This window comes from Peromyscus maniculatus, chromosome 6 (assembly GCF_049852395.1).
Source record: "Peromyscus maniculatus bairdii isolate BWxNUB_F1_BW_parent chromosome 6, HU_Pman_BW_mat_3.1, whole genome shotgun sequence".
In the NCBI taxonomy this organism is placed as follows: Eukaryota; Metazoa; Chordata; class Mammalia; order Rodentia; family Cricetidae; genus Peromyscus; species Peromyscus maniculatus.
This window is the reverse complement of record NC_134857.1, coordinates 125,621,047-125,640,605: the sequence shown is the minus strand read 5'-3', so window position 1 is coordinate 125,640,605 and position 19,559 is coordinate 125,621,047. Positions and strand designations below refer to the sequence as shown.

The 19,559-nt window shown below is 42.7% G+C and overlaps 1 protein-coding gene across 2 annotated transcripts in view; it reads right to left on the bottom strand.

The window, feature by feature from the left end:
• Ddah1 (dimethylarginine dimethylaminohydrolase 1) overlaps positions 1–19,559 on the bottom strand; it is a 139,014-nt gene that overhangs the window by 25,399 nt on the left and 94,056 nt on the right. For both annotated transcript variants that reach the window (XM_006984740.4, XM_076575117.1), the window contains exons 2-4: positions 8,456–8,555; positions 3,355–3,428; positions 2,090–2,209 (exon numbers count right to left, since the gene is read on the bottom strand). In XM_006984740.4, coding sequence (XP_006984802.1) covers positions 2,090–2,209; positions 3,355–3,428; positions 8,456–8,555 — 294 coding nt within the window. The remainder of the gene's footprint in view (positions 1–2,089; positions 2,210–3,354; positions 3,429–8,455; positions 8,556–19,559) is intronic.

Genomic DNA, 19,559 nt, shown 5'->3' with positions numbered 1-19,559 from the left:
GCAAGAGAAGGATGAAGGAAAATGGGACACACACACACACACACACACACACACACACACACACACACTGAGACATTCGATGGGAACTGGGATGTGAATCTACTTTTTGGATGTTTGATTTTGCCAGCTTATCAGTGCTCCTCATTGCTGGCTGCAACAGAAATGCTCATCATTTTTGGAAAGAGGAGTGCTGGTCCAGTGTCTCTGAAAAAAGGACCTTTCTACTCAGAGATGTACAGGCACGCAGACTCTTCACATGACAACTCTCCTTCCTCCTCTGCAAATTACGACATCTGTAGATCCCACCTGCTCCAGCCAGAGGCTGGCAAGCTGCTCACACCTCATGAACACGCTTTGCTCAGTTTCAGCTTATATGATGTCCCCACCTGGAGCACACTCTCTCACTGAATCCCACCCTGGCAAACGCTACCCATTGCTTTTGACCTACTTCTAGTCCCATTTTTCCCAGCGGGCTTTCTCTGATTAGCTATTAGGGAGCTCTCTGCTTTGCTTTGGCCTTGGAGTAGCAATCAGAATCTTTCCAGACAACGGACCCTATCATATCATCTCTCACTCTGTTGTGTCAGTTCTCCAGAGAGAGTCAGCACCCGCTGAGGCAGCGATCACCATGCGGCTGGAATTCGGACCTAGTCGACTCACAATGGCGTAAGGGCTACTTCTTTTCTACTTTGTCTAGAAGGGTTCTTTGTGCTCATTTACACAAAGGCGGGGTTCAAGCCAGCTTAAGTTCCCTTCCCCTTATAATCGATTCCAAACACGTGCAGACCAGCTCGGCTGCCGTGGACAGATACCACAGTTACTCCCCAAGGAGAAATACCAACTTCCCAGGTCCCCTGGATGGCACCATTCATCAAATGCTTTCTTTGGAGACATTATCTTTCCTCTCCACAGAAAGCTGACATAGTTCTCCAGATGAAGCCAAACAAAAGGCATACTCTCCAGGAGACCAGAGAAGCCGCTCTCACAGAAATCAAAGCCAGCAGATAAGTCAGCAACAGCTGTTAAAAGCCCTAGATTCGAATGCTGTCACAGATACAGTTAGGGAAGAGAGGGAAAAAGGCTGAATAAGCTGCAAATTCCACAGAGGGGAACCTGCTCCAGGCAGTGCAGCTCCTGGGTTAGCTGAGGAAGAGGAGGAAAGACAGGGAAGAGCAAAGCAATACACAGCATAGACTGGGGACACAGGTCGCCCTCACTCTCTTTGCTTGAGGAGTCCCTGGTTTCGGGTTCATAGATGAGTCATGTATGTTGACATGAAAGGCCACTTCAGAGGAAGGGGCCAGTCTTGTGACCTCAGCAATGCACTCTAGTTTATCTAGTTTATCAGCTCAAAGGAGACAATGCCACTTTACCCCTCATCAGGATTAGATTCAGGCTCTGTAAAGGGCCAGACAGGAAGGAACTCAAAGGATAGATAGTAAGACCTGGTCTCTGCCCTTCCAGAGCCTGCAGATTATCTCCCAGGGTTGAAGCTACAGCCAGAGGAGTGTTATCATAGGGAAAACATGGCAACAATGGAAAAGCCCTCATCATCCATGGATTCATAGATCTAGTTCGTGACCTCAGAAAGTCACAATATTCCTGGGCTTTCCGGGGTTCACCTAGAAGCTTTCCTGTGCTAAAGTTTATCATTCTAAATAAAAGTGAAGAAGGCAAGAAGCTTTCTAGATTCTTCTGAGTCACAGCTTTCTAGAAGGTCCTTATGCAGTAGTCTAGACACAACAAAAGGATAAGAATATTGTAATAAGCCCTTAATGTACCAACTCCCCTACCTGAGAGAGAGAAAACACTGCAAAGATCCCTGGCACACCCCCGGGGGTAGAAACGATGAATTTGGTGTTTATCATTCACAGACCTGGTGAAGTGAGGAAACCTGACATGGGATAAAGAATGGTTACCACTGAAGAGCCCTTTCCACATTTAGGGGCTCTTGGCTCTTAGTGAGAATCAGAGCAGACAGTACAGGTGTCTCAGGTGCCCATCCACTCAGCTCTTGCTACCCCTGCCTGGTGTCTAGCCTGCGGCCAGCCACAGCCTGCTGCACCCAGAAGCACAGTTTTGTGTTTACCTTGAGGGCCTTCTGTGCAGGTTCACTGGACCCTATTGCAATCAGGTTGGGCCCAGCCATGCTGCAGAAACTCTTCAGATGCAAAGAATCAGCCACAGGGACCGTGGAGACGGCGTAGTCCTATGCAGACAGACAGACAGACAGAAAGACAAGTGGATTGTTACCGCAGGGTAATTCTTAAGATTGATTAAAAACTGCCAGAACCACGCTTGCTCCTTTGAAAGCTGCCAGCCTGGGGGGTGGGGATGACTCACAGGAACTGGTATTGCCAGTTCAATGAAGACAGGAAGAAGAGAGCAGTTTCCATCCAGAGTTTGACCATGTTACCAGCTTTGCTAGTTCCTTGGCCTGTGGAGCAGGCTACTCTGGGAGGGTTGTTTGAGTCCCTTGTGGACATTGTGGGTCAGCCAGAGCCTCACATTCTCATAGGGAACGGAGGTTCTGGGACAGGGGGAGGGACAGGAGTGAGTGAGTGAGTGTGTGTGTGTGTGTGTGTGTCCTTTACTAAGCAGGCTGGTGACCCTCTTCTCATGAGCAGTAGAGGGACCTTGAGGGAAAGCACAGGCAAGACCTGGCACAGTTTTCAGCATACAGTAAGCACCCAGCAGAGAAGACCCCACATTCTAATCTGAAAATCAGATTTCATGTCAGACATATCTGGATCGCCAGGCTTTACTTTTTTAAAGCGATTTTGTCAGGAACAAGTGATTATGTACAGGAACATGTGTTAGTGTCTGCATGATTATGCACAGGAACATGTGTTAGTGTCTGCATGATTATGCACAGGAACATGTGTTAGTGTCTGTATGATTATGTACAGGAACATGTGTTAGTGTCTGCATGATTATGTACAGGAACATGTGTTAGTGTCTGCATGATTATGTACAGGAACATGTGTTAGTGTCTGCATGATTATGTACAGGAACATGTGTTAGTGTTTGTATGATTATGCACAGGAACATGTGTTAGTGTCTGTATGATTATGCACAGGAACATGTGTTAGTGTTTGTATGATTATACCTTTGGAAAAGCCAGAAGGTGAACTCACTAACTTTCTTGTTCCTGAGAGAGCTCAATGGATCCTAATTACTGAGAAATTTGAATTTAATAGACTTTAAAATGTCTAGCAAATGTACAAATACTAAGAATAATTTTTAAAGCTGGTGAAATATAAACACAATTACTCATGACATATTGATTCAATGGGGCTATGAATATTTATTAAGCAATTACTCTGAGCCAGGCATAAACGATCCTTCACCTACCTTAAAAGTATCAGCCAAGATTTCAGCGCCTCGTTGATTTGTCCTTTTGGAAAGGCCCACAAAAAATTCTCTGCCTATAACAGATGTGATGGAACATAATGAGTCAGTGTCTAGGAGCCGGAAGAAGGGGTAAACGGGTAGTGGTCCTGAATGGGGATGGAGTTTCAGCTTGGGAAGATGAAGAATGTCTGGCGATGGATGGTGGTGGCTGTCCAGATATGTGAGGGGACTCACTGCTTCTTTACTGTACCCTTAAAATGGCCACGAACATACAACGCAACCCCTATACCTATGGCTCACGGAACATCTCAGAAGATGGGCTGGAAGGTTCTAAGAGCCAGAGGAATAGGATGTCAGCTGGGAGGTAGTGTTTCTTAGACATGACAGGGATGCTGCACTCAGGAAATCTCAACAATGTGGTCCAGGGAATCCAGTGACCTCTTCTGGTCTCCACAGGCACCAGGCATGTATGTGGTACACAGGCATACATGCAGACAAAACACCCACACACACGAAATGGTAATAATTGATTAATTCTGGGAGGATTTAGGGGAGGGAAAAGATATGAAATATCCTTTTGTCTGAATATATTGTATGAAAAAATTTAAAAACTCACAAAATGTACAAATAAATAAGCAACCAAATCTCCTTTCCTCTCCTATGTCCTTCACTTATAAGAGAAACCAGGGCTTTCCTCAAATCCACAATCCTATCATCCAGATTTGGCTGCTGACTTCCTAACACTGTTTATCATTTACACTCTTCCTTTACTCTTTGAATTCTCAGTAATCGATAGTTTCCAAGAGACAGTTAATTACACTTTCTCTTTCTCCAGAGGGGTCCATTGCTTCACACAAGGCACGTGACCAATGGCAACAAACATTTCAGTGAGATCAAGTCCGTTACATTTTCCCATTAAGTTGCCACACAGTGGTTTTAGTCTCTGCTGATGCCTGGGCACAGATGCACTTTTTTTTTTAATTAGAGATCTGCATTTACATTTAGAATTTTAAGAAGACAAAAAATTGATCTACTTGAAACATAATTCATAAAGGAAATACAGGCTAAATGCTTTCCCTTCTACAACTACAGCAGAGCTGGTCATCTCCAAACTTACAAGAATGGCCATATTAAAAATAAATCCAGCTGGGCGGTGGTGGTGCATGCCTTTAATCCCAGCACTCGGGAGGCAGAGGCAGGTGGATCTTTGTGAGTTCGAGGCCAGCCTGGGCTACCAAGTGAGCTCCAGGAAAGGCGCAAAGTTACTCAGAGAAACCCTGTCTCGAAAAACCAAAAAAAAAAAAAAAAAAAAAAAAAATTCATTGTTATCTACTAATGAGTCAATGATTAAATCATAAAAATTTAGGAAACATTTAGAACTAAATAGTATTAGAAATACTCATGTCAAACAGAGATTATCACCGTGTGTGGTAGATTAAGTCTGTAATTCTAGTACTGGGGAGGTAGAGGCAGGAGGATTGGAAATTCAAGCTCATCATTAAATATAGAGTGAATTTGAAGCTAGCCTGGGCTGCATGAGACCTTGTCCTAAACAAATATACAAACAAACCAAAAGCAGAAAAAAGACTTAATTAAAGTAGCATTTGAAGGGAAATTATACATTAGAAAAGTGTACATTTCAAAATTGATAAGATGAAATGCCAATTCATTATGTAGGGTAAAAAGGGATAGAGTATAAATAAAGAAATTTAAAAGAAAGAGACAAAGAGAGATAGAAGAAACACAAGAGAAAGGGTTCACAAAAGCCAATGTTTAGTCCTCTGAGGAGAGTAATAAAGGTGACAAACTTCTGCAGGGGGAAGAAACCATGGGAGGCAGGAAGGTACAAGCATGGCAGATGAAAAGGGAGTCTAGTTATGATGGCTATGAAGTTTGAAGAGACATTAAGAATGATTTTATAACCAACATTTTGAACACTGAGGTAAAGGAGATAAAATCAGAAAACAGGACTCACCAACATGGGCCCAGAAAAGCCTAGATAGTCATACAATCATTAAAGTGACTGAATCAGGCTAAAACCTCCCCACTAGTGAACTGCCAGGAAGGGATACTTACGCAATATAAATCGTACCGATTCCAGAGAACAGAAAAATATGAAGCATCCCCCAATACAATATTTTGAGAGTAACACAGCAGTTTAACCAAAACCAGATGAGGAAAACAAGAAAGAAAAAGTATAGTCCATGGAAGCAAATGCTTTAGATACATGAGCAAACTAAATCCAGCTCTGCATGAAGAAGTGAATAATGATGGGTTGGTTTCATCCCTGATATGCCAGATTGATCATTTATCAGAAAGTTGAGATGGAAAAGGAAAATCATATAACTATCACAATGAAGCAGGAAAGAGTTTACCGGATAACCCTGAATCCAAGTGTTGGCCTTACAGAATAGCTCTTATGCCTGAGCCCAGCAGACAGGGACAGAAATGTTGACAGTAGTAACAGACAAAATGCAAGAAGCACCCACACTACACACCACTAGCAAAATGAGTCAATATTTTGTGGTGTATTCCTTTCTACAGAAAACCACTCAACATAGAAAACTACTACATTTACATCTACCAACTTAGGTCAAAAGCAGAAAAATCACACAAGAATTCATATCATGGACACTACAGCAGTAGGAACTTACAAGAAGAGCAACAATAAATGCCACACAACTTAGAAATACATATACTGAGACAAACTCCAAAGAAAGATCAGGAAATGATCTACAGACTGAGAGAATGATTTCCTGAGGCAGGACGAAGGGACCACATGGGGTTTCTGTGGTCCCGGCAGGATTCTGTTTTATAAGCCAGGGGTGGGCATGCAAGTGCTTATTTTATTATTGGTCTTTAAACACCACATACACATTTATAACTCAGTTATATGAAATCTATATTTCACAAAATAAATAAATAAGGGGACAAATTGATGTTATCTACTGAAGGGAAACGAAATGGAAACAATCTTGGCCAGTAGCTGCTTTCCTGACTGACAGATTTCCCAGCAGGAAGTGGAATTGGAAAAGCTCTCCTTCTGTCCATTTCCTGATAAATTATTAATGAAGCTTTGAGTCATGGAAAGAAAGGGGCAGAGAGCACACAGAAAGCGCCACAGGCTCTGTTAGTTACCCAGCTCTGCCGGGTCTAAAAACGGAGAGGCAAACTCACATATATTGGGAATGTAACTGGTGGTTCGTGAGTTTTATACTTAAACATAGGAAAATTATAGATTTTATATTTTATCAAGGAGAGATGGAGGGAGGGCTGGGGGGAGACCATGGAGGTGCAAGTGCGGAGATGAGAGGACAACCTTGGGTGTTGATTCTTGAACTAATCACTCTGCATAAGACGGGGTCTCCTGTGCAAGTCAGGCCCGCCAGCCCCCAGCTTCTGGGGTTCTCCTGTCTCTGTTTCTCATCACACTACAGACATGCTACAGAGGTGTGGTAACTGTTTATAGCTTCATGTGGCTTCTGTGGATTACAGCTCAGGTCCTCACACTCATCAAGTCATCTCCCTAGTCCCTTATCTCAGTTCTGAATAAAATAACTCTTAGGATGTGAACTTACAGAATGTGAGAAGAAAGGCTCAGACAGTGTCAAGGGTAAGGCACCATGGTCAGTGAGCAAAGACAAGGGGCTTGATGTGCCGTCGAAAGAACTTCGACCAAAGGAAGAGATGCCTGTGTATGGTGTGGCTCACACAGTGGGACTGTCGGGGGTTACTGTGCATGAGCTGATGGATCAGCTCTGCACTGTAAGGAGGTGGGGTTTACACACCTAGTGTTCCGCAAACAGGCTGCTGCTCTGGTCTGTAAAAAAGAACGAAAGTACTGTCTATGAGAGGCATGGAGACCATTCAAAGGGGATCTTACTGGGAAGATTTAGAGAAGGGCTGAGTTGGCTTGGACATAAGCAGAGTTACGAATGTACAGTCAGCTCCCTTGACTCCTCATTCTATGTTCTGAGGGCTCAAGGTACATGCAGCCCAAACTCCAGAGGCAGGGCCCTTGCCTATGTCAGGCAGTGCTGGCTGGGCTGCACACAGCACAGCTTCCCGGGGTGCTATCACAAAAGCCGTGGTTTGAGTATCACCCCTTGGAGATGGGCAATACAATGGCTCCCGCCACAGGCATAGGACACCAGGCAAGGAGATGCTAAAATGTCACACAACAAAGCTGCTTCCTCCTCCCATTCCTCCTTCTCCAGGAACATTCATTAAATCTAAATCTTAGTAATACGAGACATCTTCTAAACAACAAGGTGGGGGTATACTTTGGTTACATGTATATGGGATTCATGAACGAGACTCAGACTCACTCCCAAGAGTCCAATGCTCTCAATGGGTCATGTGAGGCTGCTTTCTCTAATCTTCCAGGACCACCATTTGTATTTGAACTATGGTGGTGAAATCTTTGACATTTAAGGGCAAACAAAATCACACTATAAATTAAAATTCTAGTAATTATATTGTTCTTCAGTATAACCAGAATGAGTCTGAGGATGGAGATTTTACTTAATAATCCATCATCAGAAAGAAATGGAAAGGTTAAATGTATAATTATTGTTTCTTTAGTAGCCATCTGATATGGATTCTGGTTAGCTCAATAATAATACTAACATTTATATTTCACTGAGTTATGCTGACACAAAGCCAAATCAATTTGCATAGAAATTTATTTGAATTCATCTTGCTATCTGGAAAGAATTTATTTAAAAATGATGTTAATTTTGAATTAAGAATTTTTAAGTACAAACCCAGTATATGATTACACAATAGAAATACTATGCAACATATAAACTCAATTGTAGAAAACATGATACACATCAATAATATCCCTATAAAGAAAAAGCAATTATGCACATGAATGTTCTGGTAAAAAGGACCTGAACTGCAAAGAAGCATGAAATGTATCTAAACATTACAATGATTATCTCCAAATGGAAGGCCATTCTTTCTTCTTTACTGCGATTTTCTGAACATTTTTAGATCCTTGCACTTAGCATTTATTAATGTGATGACTAAAGAGACATATTAATGAAATAAGCAAGTAGGAATCAGGTATTAAAACAGAAAATCAATGTACGCATACCTGTGAACAAGACATCACCACCATCTAAGGTTGCGTTTTCGTCTTTCATCTCTACTATGTTGAGCTGAAGTTTTTCCAACGCCTCTTTCATCATGTCAACCTGTTGAAAGTAAAACAATTCATGTTAATATCGACAACTTCCTACTGTGAAAAACCGACTCTCCACAACTCAGCACCAAAGCACATTCCCAGATGTATGTACACACACACACACACACACACACACACACACACACACACACACACACTCATTCTTGTAGATATAAAAGTGCATATTGTATAGATATACAGGAGAGAGCATGACCAGTCACGATCATTTCTAAGAGGAGAAATTATTTGCTAGAATAATTGGTTTAATTATTTTTTTAAAGAGTTGGGGGTGGTGGCTCATGCTTGCAATCCTAGCACTTCAGAGGCTAATTCGGGACACTGCTGTGAGTTCGAGGCCAGCCTGGTCTATAGAATGATACAGTGTCTCAAAAACAAAACAAAAATCTGTTCAGTTCCTTCTAGTGTAAGGTTGAGTAGTGTAAGGTAGTGTAAGAGACTAATAGTATAGTCTCTTCTGCCTAAGAAGGTGAACTAGTTAGGGCACTGTTGGAGCTAACCAGTTAGGACACTGACAAGCCAAGAAGGCAGGAGGCCCACCCAGTTCTCCTGTCCTTGCAAGAGAGCACAAGAATCAACTGCAAGCCTAAGTTAGATGGTCAAAATCACGCACACTGAGAGCAGTAACTGAAGACACAGTGATGACTAGGAACTCGGCATTTCGGTCTAGAGGAAGGAGCCATTGGTTGCTTTGAAAATATTTTCTAAAATGGCATTTACCCAAAGCTTCTCAGTAAATATAAGCTGACCTGTTGTTAAAATTTATATTCATGTGTTTCTAAAAATTCAGTTCCCTAGAGATTATTAATGAATACAGTAACTGTTGTCAAACCAAAGAATATTGGGAAATGATGGTCAGGGACTCCCTGGGTCTAGGGTTTATCTAGCATGGAGATGCTCTGGGCAGCATCAGGGAACATTATGATGGAGGCTTACTCTACTGTTAATTTTTTATTTTATTCATTTATTTATTTATTTGGTTTTTCGAGACAGGGTTTCTCTGTGTAGCTTTGCGCCTTTCCTGAAACTCGCTCTGTAGACCAGACTGGCCTCAAACTCACAGAGATCCGCCTGCCTCTGCCTCCCGAGTGCTGGGATTAAAGGCAAGTGCCACCACCGCCCGGCTACTGTTAATTTTTTAAATTATTCTATTTTGAGACTAGCATGTCGCTAGGTAACCCAGGTTGGCCTTGAATTCATGACCCTCATACTTCTTCTGTCTCTGAGTACTGGGATTACAGGTGTGTGCCCTCAGAAGTTTACACCTTAGTTCATATCCCTCCAGTAGCTCAGCAAAAGCAATTTCAACATTTTCTAAGGCTTATACAACCTTTAAAATGGTACCGATCCATTAAGAAGACATGAACAGGGCTAAGAGAAGAGCAAGAGCTCACATCACACTGGGCAGGCATTCCTGCCAAAATGCTGAGTACATAGTGCAGACTGTCAGTGAAGAGAAATCACTACAGATGCTGCTTCTAAACTAATAAAAATATGGAAATACTCTGACAATACTGACAGTCACGCATTCAAAACCATTTAAGCGTGTATAAAGTAGCCGGGCAGTGATGGTGCACGTCTTTAAGTCCAGCACTTGGGAGGTAGAGGCAGGCAGATCTCTGGGAGTTCAAGGCCAGCCTTGTCTACAGAGTGAGATCCAGGACAGGCACCAAAACTACATAGAGAAACCTTGTTTTAAAAAAACCAAATAAAAAAAAATGTACAAAGTGAAAGTAAACACATCATCTCATCCTTGTCCTGGAACTCAAGCTAAATTTCCACACAACAGAGTGACTCAGAACAATAAAAATTATTTCCATGGACAAAGTGGTCTTTATACAGTAAATACTCCAGTGACTTCTTTTAACAGGAAGGTGAATTGTCATGTCATACAAACTGGAGCAAAACAACATTTACCATTACTTGGGAGACTCGGAGCCCAGGCGCTCACACACACGTTCACTCCTGATGTCAGCTCTAGTGTGTGTGGAAAATTCACCGAGTGTAAGCAGAGAGGGCATGAGAACCAGGCCCCGGTTGCCCTGTTTCTATTGCGGACACTGCTGCTTCTGGCAGAACTTAATGTTTCAGTAACTGGGAATTCAGCAGCAACACAGGTTCTGCCTGGAAAAGCTCATCTGTAACTAGGACGCATCGCAACTGAGGAACTTTATTCAAACTCTTCAGAGTTAAAGGACAGAGACAAGCTGGGTATCACCATTGCACACTGGTTTCCCAAACACTTCCTGCTGTCTTTCAAGTCCTCTGTCGTTCAAGAGTGAAGTTTGATTTTCTCCTGCTTCTGAAAAGCGATCAGTCAGGATCATGTATTAAGACATATTTTTTCCCTTTGAAAACTCTGAATGCAAGTGTAGAGTTAAGAAGTTATTGGATATTTATGAAGATAATTCTAAAGGAAAAATGATTTTAGAGGATAAAATATTGTGGTTTCTTAAAAGTGAAACCAGGTATACTGACATTACAATAAACCCAGATTTTGTGCAAGGGAAGTAAGTACCTTTTAAAACCTACTCAGTTGCTGTTTTATCACCATCACTGGGATGGACATTGACATCGACATCATAACGTGGATGACATTAGATTGCTTTCAGAGACAATGTATGGAGAAGAGTTTAAGAAAACTGAAATATGACGCAGACGGTTTTGAGAGGCCCAGGGCTGTGTGGCATCAAGTTGGGGATGTTAACACCGGGGCGGGGGGGGGGGGGGGTGTTCTAACAAAACAGAAAACTGAGCCCTGCAGGCTGTCCATTGAGAACTGAGTGCTCCTGGTGCAGAGTTCCAGGGAAGCACACACAGTCTCCTACAATAGTCCCAGCACTGCCCTGACACACAGCCTGGAGCAAGCCAGCCATTCAGGCCATTAGACCATAAAGTGTAATGACAGACGGGGCAACTTTTACAGCAATCGATCCAACCATGAACCTTCAAAAAATCTTGTTTCGTGGTTACACAGACATGGCTAATGTTGATCTAATTTATGTTCAGGAGGGGAGAGAAGAAAAAACAACCAATTCTCCACCTTTCACAGACACTACCTCAGCAGTGGAACTCCAGGCTACTCAGAGAAGTCATCAGAGCCAACAGTATTGATTCCACAGGTTGAAATGAATGGGCCCCGCTAGCACATGTGATCAGAAATCAAAAGGAAAACCAGAGAAACCTTAGCTTATGATCCTACTCTACTCAAAAGACTGACAAGTGCTTTTTAAAACAGATTCATTTTATTAGATTTATTATATATACAGTGTTCTGCCTGCATGTATGCCTGTATGCCAGAAGAGGGCACCAGGTCTCATTATAGAGGCTGTGAGCCACCAGGTGGTTGCTGGGAATTGAACTCAGAACCTCTGGAAGAACAGCCAGTGTTCTTAACTTCTGAGCCATCTCTCCAGCACCCCTGACAGGTGCTTTAAGTCACTAAGTCACCTCTCTTGTCTGGGTTAATGTGCATTCTGAACCTCTGTCTGCTCATCTTTAAAGTGGGTTTTTATTGATGCTATCACCAACTTCTTAAGCTCCCCGTGACCACTAAACTCGGGTAAAGCTCCTACCATACAGAACTGTAATCGCACAATAAATATCAGATATGACTTTTGCTATCTTGGTGAAGTACCAGCCTGTGTGTACACGGTGACAGACATTTGGGCTGCAAATCTGACCCACAAGCAAAAAAGCTGCTGCTTTTCCTAAAATTCAGACAAGTTTCCATGTTTTACAAGTGTGCGACAGATTCCATCTGCGTTCCCCAAAATAAAACAGCAATTCTTCCCACAAAGCCAACTCAGAGAGAGAGAGAGAGAGAGAGAGAGAGAGAGAGAGAGAGAGAGAGAGAGAGAGAGCATGCACTACAACGAGGGTAGGTTCATGTTAAAAAACCTCACAGATTTTATACCCTCCCAGCTCCAGGAAGCTGTGTGATGAGGCCCATTTCTTATAATCTAGTCTTTGAGCTAACCTTCAGCAGGTACCACACCAAGAGGAAGGTGGATGCCCCACAGGACTCAAAGAAGCTGGATGCCATGTCTCTTGTCTTAAATCCTAGCACTCTAGAGGCAGACTCAGGGTTAGGCAGCAGGAGGATTGTGCGTTTGAGGTCAGTCTAAGCTACCTGTGAAGTTCTAGGCCTGCCGGGGTTACACACAGATTCCTCCTGACTAAAAACAAACCAACCAACTGCCATCAAAAAAAGAGACCCAATGCATCAAAACCAACCACCACCACCAACAACAAAAATCTCCTCAGTAACCTTTCCTGGTGCTGTGCTGAGACATCCCCACCTTCAGCAGCTTAAGGAGAAAGGACTAAGTTTGTCTCAGTTGGAGGTTAGAGTTCACAAAGGAAGGACTAAGTTTGTCTCAGTTGGAGGTTAGAGTTCACAAAGGAAGGACTAAGTTTGTCTCAGTTGGAGGTTAGAGTTCACAAAGGAAGGACTAAGTTTGTCTCAGTTGGAGGTTAGAGTTCACAATGGAAGGGAGTCACAGCAGCAGGACACCGAGGATGCTGTCAACCTCCCACTGTCATCCAGCCCTGGATTTAGACCCAGGGAATGGCTCTGCCCTTGCGTGCATGCGTGCGTGCGTGCGTGTTCCCACTTCAGCTAACCTAGTCAGCATAATCCCTCACAGCACCCCCCCAACACCCCATCTTGTCACCTACATGACTCCAGATCCTGTCTAGGTCAGTTAACACTGTTCATTCATTACACAACCCCAAAGGGCATCAGCCACGAAAACACACTGAGTAGGTTATGGGCACACGGCCACTTTAAACGATCCAATCAGTCTTCTCAGTGCCTGGATCCTTTTTTTTTTTTTTTTTTACCTTTCTTACCTTCTTCTACCTTCTTTTACGGCTCTCACTCTGGCCCCTTATCTGTCCGGTCATACTATATCATCATCTTATCTTGCCTCTTCAATTCTCTAGGGCCCTCATGGTCTTACCAGGAATTTGAAAACTGCTATGAAGAAGTGATACAATTTGGGATCAATGGCATCTTCAAAGCCTTGGTTTCCTGATCTGTATAGGGGTAATGTTTTTTCTGCCACGAGATTATGTGATTCACAAGTGGGACCATGTATTGGAAGCACCTAGCTCAGTGCCTGGCACACTGAGCTCAGAAACCACACTCTGTGGTATTATTATTTCACTCTAAAGTAACTCATTTATTGGTTTCAATTCTGGCTACATTTCAAAAGGAAAGAAAAGACACAAATACAGACTTTCATCACCATACAAAATCTTTTAACGGCAACCCTCCTTTTCTTGCCTTAATACAAACAAACCAAGCCCCCAAATGGTCCCTAACATAAAATAAAAACAAATTAAACGTAAAACCTCACAGCATTGCCCTGGGAAGCTACATTCAGAATAGTTCACCATATGACCGCAACTGATGGTCTGGGTTTTATTCGGCATCAGTATTTTCTAGAGGACCCTGGGCACAGCTGACTTCTGCTGGGCATTCTTAGCGACATGATTTAGATGGTTCACTTCTTCACTCTTGATGCTATGGATGGGCTCGAGAGGCATGATTTGCAACTCTGTGCTGTATTCATCCAGAATACACATTAGCCTCGGTCAGCGGGGCCTCCCTTCTCCTTCACACTTCTGATGGACATGACCGTGGACGAGCTGACCAGTCTGTAGTTGGCATGTCTACTCCACCCTCAGTCCTGCCCTATGCCTTCTCCAGCAACTTCACATGTTTGTTATACTTGGGATTCAGAATGTCCTGCAAAGGCCCCTGGTTCCCAGATTGTGGTTCTCCTGGGAGGGAATAGAATGCCTGAGAGCTTGGGCTTAGTGGGGAAGGTGGGGGGAGTGTCTCCTGGTTCTTTGGGGTGTGCACCCTTGAAGGAGATACTGGGACTTCAGTCCCTTCCTCTTCCTCATCCCAGTCATGGGGTAAGAAGCCTGCTCCGCACACACTCTTACCACCCCTACACACTCATGCCTGGGTTAAGGCTCCAGATGAACCCGCTGATCGGCAGCAGCGGCCGGCATAGCTTCCCAGATGGTGAGATGGTTCCCTTTCTTCTCTGGTGGCTGAGTTTGTTGTGTCTTCTAACATGAAGTGTGACAGGAGGGTAATGCTGAGGAAGCTACTGGAGAAGCTTATGTCATGCCTTTAGTGCGTCAGGGCACAGTTGGCTTGGGACCTGCTGATGCATCAAAGCCACACTGTGTCATCCATGGTAACATATGAGAGGCCACATTTTCATTTCTTTATGCCACTTGAATATTCTTTGATAATCGGCACAGTTGTGGCCACTTGGTCTAGCACATTTGGCTACTTTTACGTCAATGCCTTTTGTCTGTGTCATGGATTCCTATGCACTTTCCTATGTGATCAACATCTTAGTTCAACAAACTCTGGGTGGATACCAACCTCCTTTTATCAGACTACAGAGTTTTTTCTTTTTTTAAAAAGGGCAAAGCCCATACTCAGAAAGCTGAAGTTTTAGTGGGATAGACACAACTTGTGACAATAAAATGAGATTTTTGTGTGATGTCTGCAATTATTCCCAAAGGTAGCAAGGGGAGGCATTAAGATACCTATTTTACACATGCGTTAAACCAAGGCTATGGGAGATTGACTGACTTCTGAGTCAAAATTTGTGAACCTATTCCTATTGTGCAGTCACTGCATTGTGAGAGTGGTGTCCCTAGAATCAGTGTAGCTCCCTTTAGCAGCTGAACTGAGAATCTCAAGTTTTATACATTTAAGTGAATTTGGTATTATAAGACCATATGCCAAGGGGGTTTTAGATTCTATGATAGTCTTCATACCAGAGATAAATGGAGTTTCTGTGTATTTGAACTGTAGGATGTTAGGTTACAGAATGATTGAGGACATTAAGTAATATGAGTGGAATGTACAAACCACACGAGGAACATTGACTGAGGACAATCCACACATTAACCACCACCCTTCAATTTTGGGATGCCTTAGATTTGTTCAGTGGTTGATTTCTTAGCTTTTCCACATGTGTTCACTAAATTACTAAAACTAACCAAAATTATTAAAACAAAAGATCAAAGAGAGGTTTAATACAAAATTCATCCTTCATTCCTAATTGAAGCCACATTGGAATCTTCTTCAACCTTCTACTTTTAGGAGGGAATTAGTAATGGTGATCACAAACACACATCACTGTCCTATATGCCTGGCACCCTCAAGAAGAATGCATACTTCATTCAGAAGGTGCTTAAACCCTGCCGAGTCTGATGATACCTTAGCATTGTCCCTGTTTGACTGGTGAGGAAACTGAGCAGAGTCGACAGCCTGATAAAGTCACATATCAAGTATGCAAGAGAGCTCAGACAGAAACTTCTAGGGTGCTCTGAAGCTTGTATCACTAACAAAAATAATCAGGGTGTCTACTCCTGTGCAGCCCCAGAAAAATCAAAGTGTCAAGGATGGGGAGGCACTAAGCACTCTCAGAAACGGGGCGGGGGGTATCTCAACTATTATTTATTTGGAACAGAATGTGGACTCAGGCATTCCAAAGGCTAAACGACAACCTCAGGTTAGTTTTTAAAGATCCTGAATTTTGAACTTTGCTTTGTTAAGCACCACACCAACTAAACCTAGTAAATTTGGGGAGCTACTACTCCACTTATCAAATCATGAGGAGTTATTTGCACAAAAAAGTTTTTAAGTGATCAACAATGTATTTTAAACACAATGAAGTTAAAAAAACATAAAAATAAATGAACACACAGATATACTCCAAACCAAGACACTGCAAACATCCCTGAAACAGTATGATAAGTTTCCAAAGATGAGAAGGGTCTTTATCACATTGGGAAGGAGGCAGGTGGAATTCTAAGACCGCTGCTTTTTTATATCTTTCAATATCCTATGTAAACTTATCCTCTGTAAGTGGAAATGACCAATATATGGGGCAGGCCTACCACTCCCATGACAAGCTTACACTGCACAGAACAAGGAAAGATATTTTGAGGATGTAATTTAGATGACCAAACAGTTGACTTAATGAATCAAGAGGGAGATTAGCTTGAGTGGCCCTGACCTAATCTGGGGCTCTTAAAAGGGCTTTTCACAGTTAGAGAGAAGTCAGGAAATGTTGTGATGCTCTCTTCTAAAAAAAGCAAGAGGCTATTTTTAGTTACCGTACCATTGCTGGGATAAAATCCCCAACAAAAGCAACAGTATCAGACTTTTCTTTCTCATGGTTGGTGGCCCAATCATGACACAGAGACTTCTTATTAGTTTTGAATGCTGGGCCTTAGCTTAGCTCTTATTTCAATTTGTTTCTCTTTAGCTACGTTTTGCCTTGGGGCTTTGAACTGTTTTTCTTTCTGTGTATCTTACTTTCCTGCTGTCTCCACATCTGGCTGGTGGCTGCCTGGCTTCTGGCCCCAGGTGTGTCCCTCCTCTCTTTCTCCCTTGTTCTCTTCTTCTCTTCATTTCTCTCTCCTCCTATTTATTCTCTGCCCACCAGCCCTGCCTATCCCTCTCCTATTGGCCACTCAGCTCTTTATTAGACCCACCAGGTGCCTTAGGCAGGCAGGGTGAAACAAATGCAACACATCTTTATATAATTAAACAAATGCAGCATAAACAAATGTAACATATCTTTACATTGTTAACAAAGGCAGAAGAAGCAAATACAGCACAACTTCACACAGTTAAAGAAATATTCTGCAATATAAATAAATGTAACACACATTTACATAGTTAAAATAATATTCCACAACAAGCAAACTTAAAGAGGAAGAATTTATTTTTCCTCAGAGTTAGTCTAGTCTAGAGCCCTAGCACATGGGATAGGTGGGTCCACCTTCATTAATCTGATCTAGAAACTCCTTCACAAACCAGCTCAGAGGCTTGTTTCCATAGTGATTCTAAGTCCCAAGGTTGACCAGATGGACCATCAGTGAGGCTGGCCTGTGGAAGAGGACTCTGAGTGGCCTCTAGGAAAACGGAAGAAAAATGAAAACAAACCCCACAATAAGCATCCGAGCAGGGTTGGTGGCCCTACAACTACAAGGAACTAAGTCCTAGTGGCAACTTGAACTAGCTCAGAAGGGGATCAAGTCTCCTGATTGGAAAGAATGTAGTCCTGCTGACACTTGACTGTGGCCTTGTGTGACTGTGAACAAAAATTCCAGATAAGCCATGCCTAAACCTCTGACCCCCCAAAACTGAGATAACAGACAGATATGCCCATGCTTAGGTAATTTACTATGCAGCAATAGAAAAGGAATACAGGGAACTTTTGAGTGTAGGCAGATTTTAGTTAAGCCTGTATTTGTAGAGTTGTTTGGTTAGAAGCAAAAAGAACATTATATGATTATTTCTAAATTGTTTCCTTAGACTATGGAATACCATTTGTAAGACATTCCTAATAAATTCCCAAGAAAACAATTTTTTTATGTTCAGGGGTCATAGACACAAATTTTTAGTCTATAACTCATTGAAATACAGTGAAATTAGAAAACACATAAAATGAGTTGTGGTATAACCTATGCCCAAAGAAATGAAAGTAAGAAAAATGTGTGTGTGTGTGTGTGTGTGTGTGTGTGTGTGTGTGTGTGTGTCTGTCTGTCTGTCTGTCTTCATAGTGTACCTTGGGTCACCCCAATCTACTTTTACTCATTCAGTTCAGTAAAAAATGAATGTTTGTTGAGAGCTAGACATCATGATAGATTGTGGCCAGTGACCATTAAACACAGGGATGGCTACCCGTCTAAAGTTCAAGAAACATACACAATGTCGGAGCTGGGAGATGGGGGAAGTCCTGTGTAGCAGGAATCTTAAAGGTTCTTATTAAATCAAACCCGAGGCCAGTTATTGGGGTGAATACTGGAAGGTCAGAGAGACAGAGCAAGCCACAGCTATCTCACCTTGCCATTTCCTCAGCTGGTCCTGTTTCCTCAGACTGGAAGCTTCTGTGTCCTCATCCCAATGGCTCTCAGCTGAACTGCTGCTCGAAAGCCTGAAGCTTAACCAGCCACATGCTTAACCAGCCACATGCTTAACCAGCCAAATGCTTCTAGTTTCTGGTCCTCACGCCTTATATATCTTTCTGCTTTCTACCACCACTCCCTGGGATTAAAGGCTGGCTTTCTGGGATTAAAGGTGTGTGTCACCATGCTTGGCTATTTCCAATGTGGCCTTGAACTCACAGAGATCTAGAGGGATTTCTATCTCTGGAATGCTAGGATTAAAGGTGTGAGTGCCACCATTTTCTAGCCTTTGTATCTAGTGGCTGTCTGTTCTCTGACCCCAGATAAATTTATTAGAGTACACAATATTTTGGGGAACACAATACCACCACAGTCCTGTGAAATTCTGACTTTGAAAATGTCATGGCTGTTGCCCTCACAAACTCACAGCAGCTGTGGTGACCTGCACAAGATTTGGCTCCTCACATATCCCAGCATGGATCCGGGAGAGTCTCAAGAGGCCCCATCCCTCAGGAGAGCTAGAGGCTGTCAACGGCTGCTGAGGGTGAGAAAGTCATTTTCTTCACTTCCGTAGACACTCTTCAGTTGCCACATGGCAGTAAAATGTCCCTACCCATGTTCGTGCAAGCCACACTAAGTTCAGTGAATCACAAATTGTCCCCAAACAAATTAAACAAAAACATGAAAACAGTAGTACAACCTGCTGAGAAGAAATAGCTCAGTGGGTGTGGGGGTGATGAGAGAGGGCAACGGGGCAGAAAAAAAAGGATCAAATTACATTATACACAGGTATGGAGTTGTCAAATATTAATGATTTTTAATTTAGTAAAAAGAGATATTGCTCCATCCCAGTCATACACACACACATATATACTTATCTGTATACACACATATACACACATGGTGCCTTTGTGGTGACAAAAGCCCAGCCACACAAGTCATATATAGTTGGTTGTTATGATAATATCATGTGCGGGATACTTCCCGTTTGAGGAACAAGGCAAGCACATTTAGACAAGGGCTCTTTGAGGAAGTG